At 56.9% G+C, this 844-nt stretch overlaps 1 protein-coding gene across 1 annotated transcript in view; it reads left to right on the forward strand.

The window, feature by feature from the left end:
- The window catches only part of LOC119588443 (trypsin-1-like), a gene marked incomplete at its 3' end in the record, with an annotated part of 4033 nt that extends 3189 nt beyond the window's left edge, over positions 1–844 (forward strand). The window contains 1 exon segment of the mRNA XM_037937111.1: positions 11–844. Within this exon segment, the coding sequence (XP_037793039.1) occupies positions 137–844 (708 nt within the window).

Below are 844 nucleotides of genomic sequence, written 5' to 3' on the forward strand. Positions count from 1 at the left end.
TTCGCTCCAGTCGGTGCTGAGCATCGCCGCCTGCAGGCAGCTTGAACCGAAGGGGCGAACCCAAGTGCCTTCCGGTGTCAACAGTCCCCACAAAATTGCATTTGAATACGTGACGGGCAGTTCATCGTCGTCACAAATGGCAGGGTCACACGGGGATTCGTGGACAGGCAGTTACGCGTCGTTAGCGACGGTACCCTCTACAGTAAACTCTCTTGCAACGGAAGCTCAGACTGCGAAGCCCTCCACGACCAACCCTCCTGCGGTTAACCCGACAACCAAGCCACCAACGACTGGGGCATGCCAGTGCGGGGTTGCCAACCCAACGCGCATCGTAGGAGGAGAAGAAGTCCAACCCGCCCACAAGTACCCGTGGCAAATAGGTCTCAAGTATAAGGGAGGCAATGGGTACTGGTGTGGAGGCGCCGTCATCAACGACCGCTACATCCTGACCGCCGCCCACTGCCTATTTGACTCCGACGGCAACCAGGAGTCTGCTGAAGGCCTCGTGGTTGGCGTTGGCGATCACCTCATGAGCTCCACTTCCGACGATGTGGCTGCAACTGAGCTAATCAGTGTGGAGAAGGTCATTCTGCACCCACAGTACAATAAACAGACATTTGATAATGATATAGCTCTTTTAAAGTTGTCCAAAGTCCTAACTTTCTCCACGGAGGTGCGACCTGTCTGCCTTCCTGAGAACGACAGCAAAACCTACGCAGGCGCAGAAGGCATTGCCTCCGGCTGGGGCACGCTGTCCTCGGGGGGAAGTCAGCCCAATCAGCTGATGGAGGTAACCGTGCCCATCCTGGACCCAAGCTGCTGGGGCCAGTCGGTGACCGAAAGG

The sequence above is a fragment of the Penaeus monodon genome, chromosome 23 (genome assembly GCF_015228065.2).
Source record: "Penaeus monodon isolate SGIC_2016 chromosome 23, NSTDA_Pmon_1, whole genome shotgun sequence".
Classification (NCBI taxonomy): domain Eukaryota; kingdom Metazoa; phylum Arthropoda; class Malacostraca; order Decapoda; family Penaeidae; genus Penaeus; species Penaeus monodon.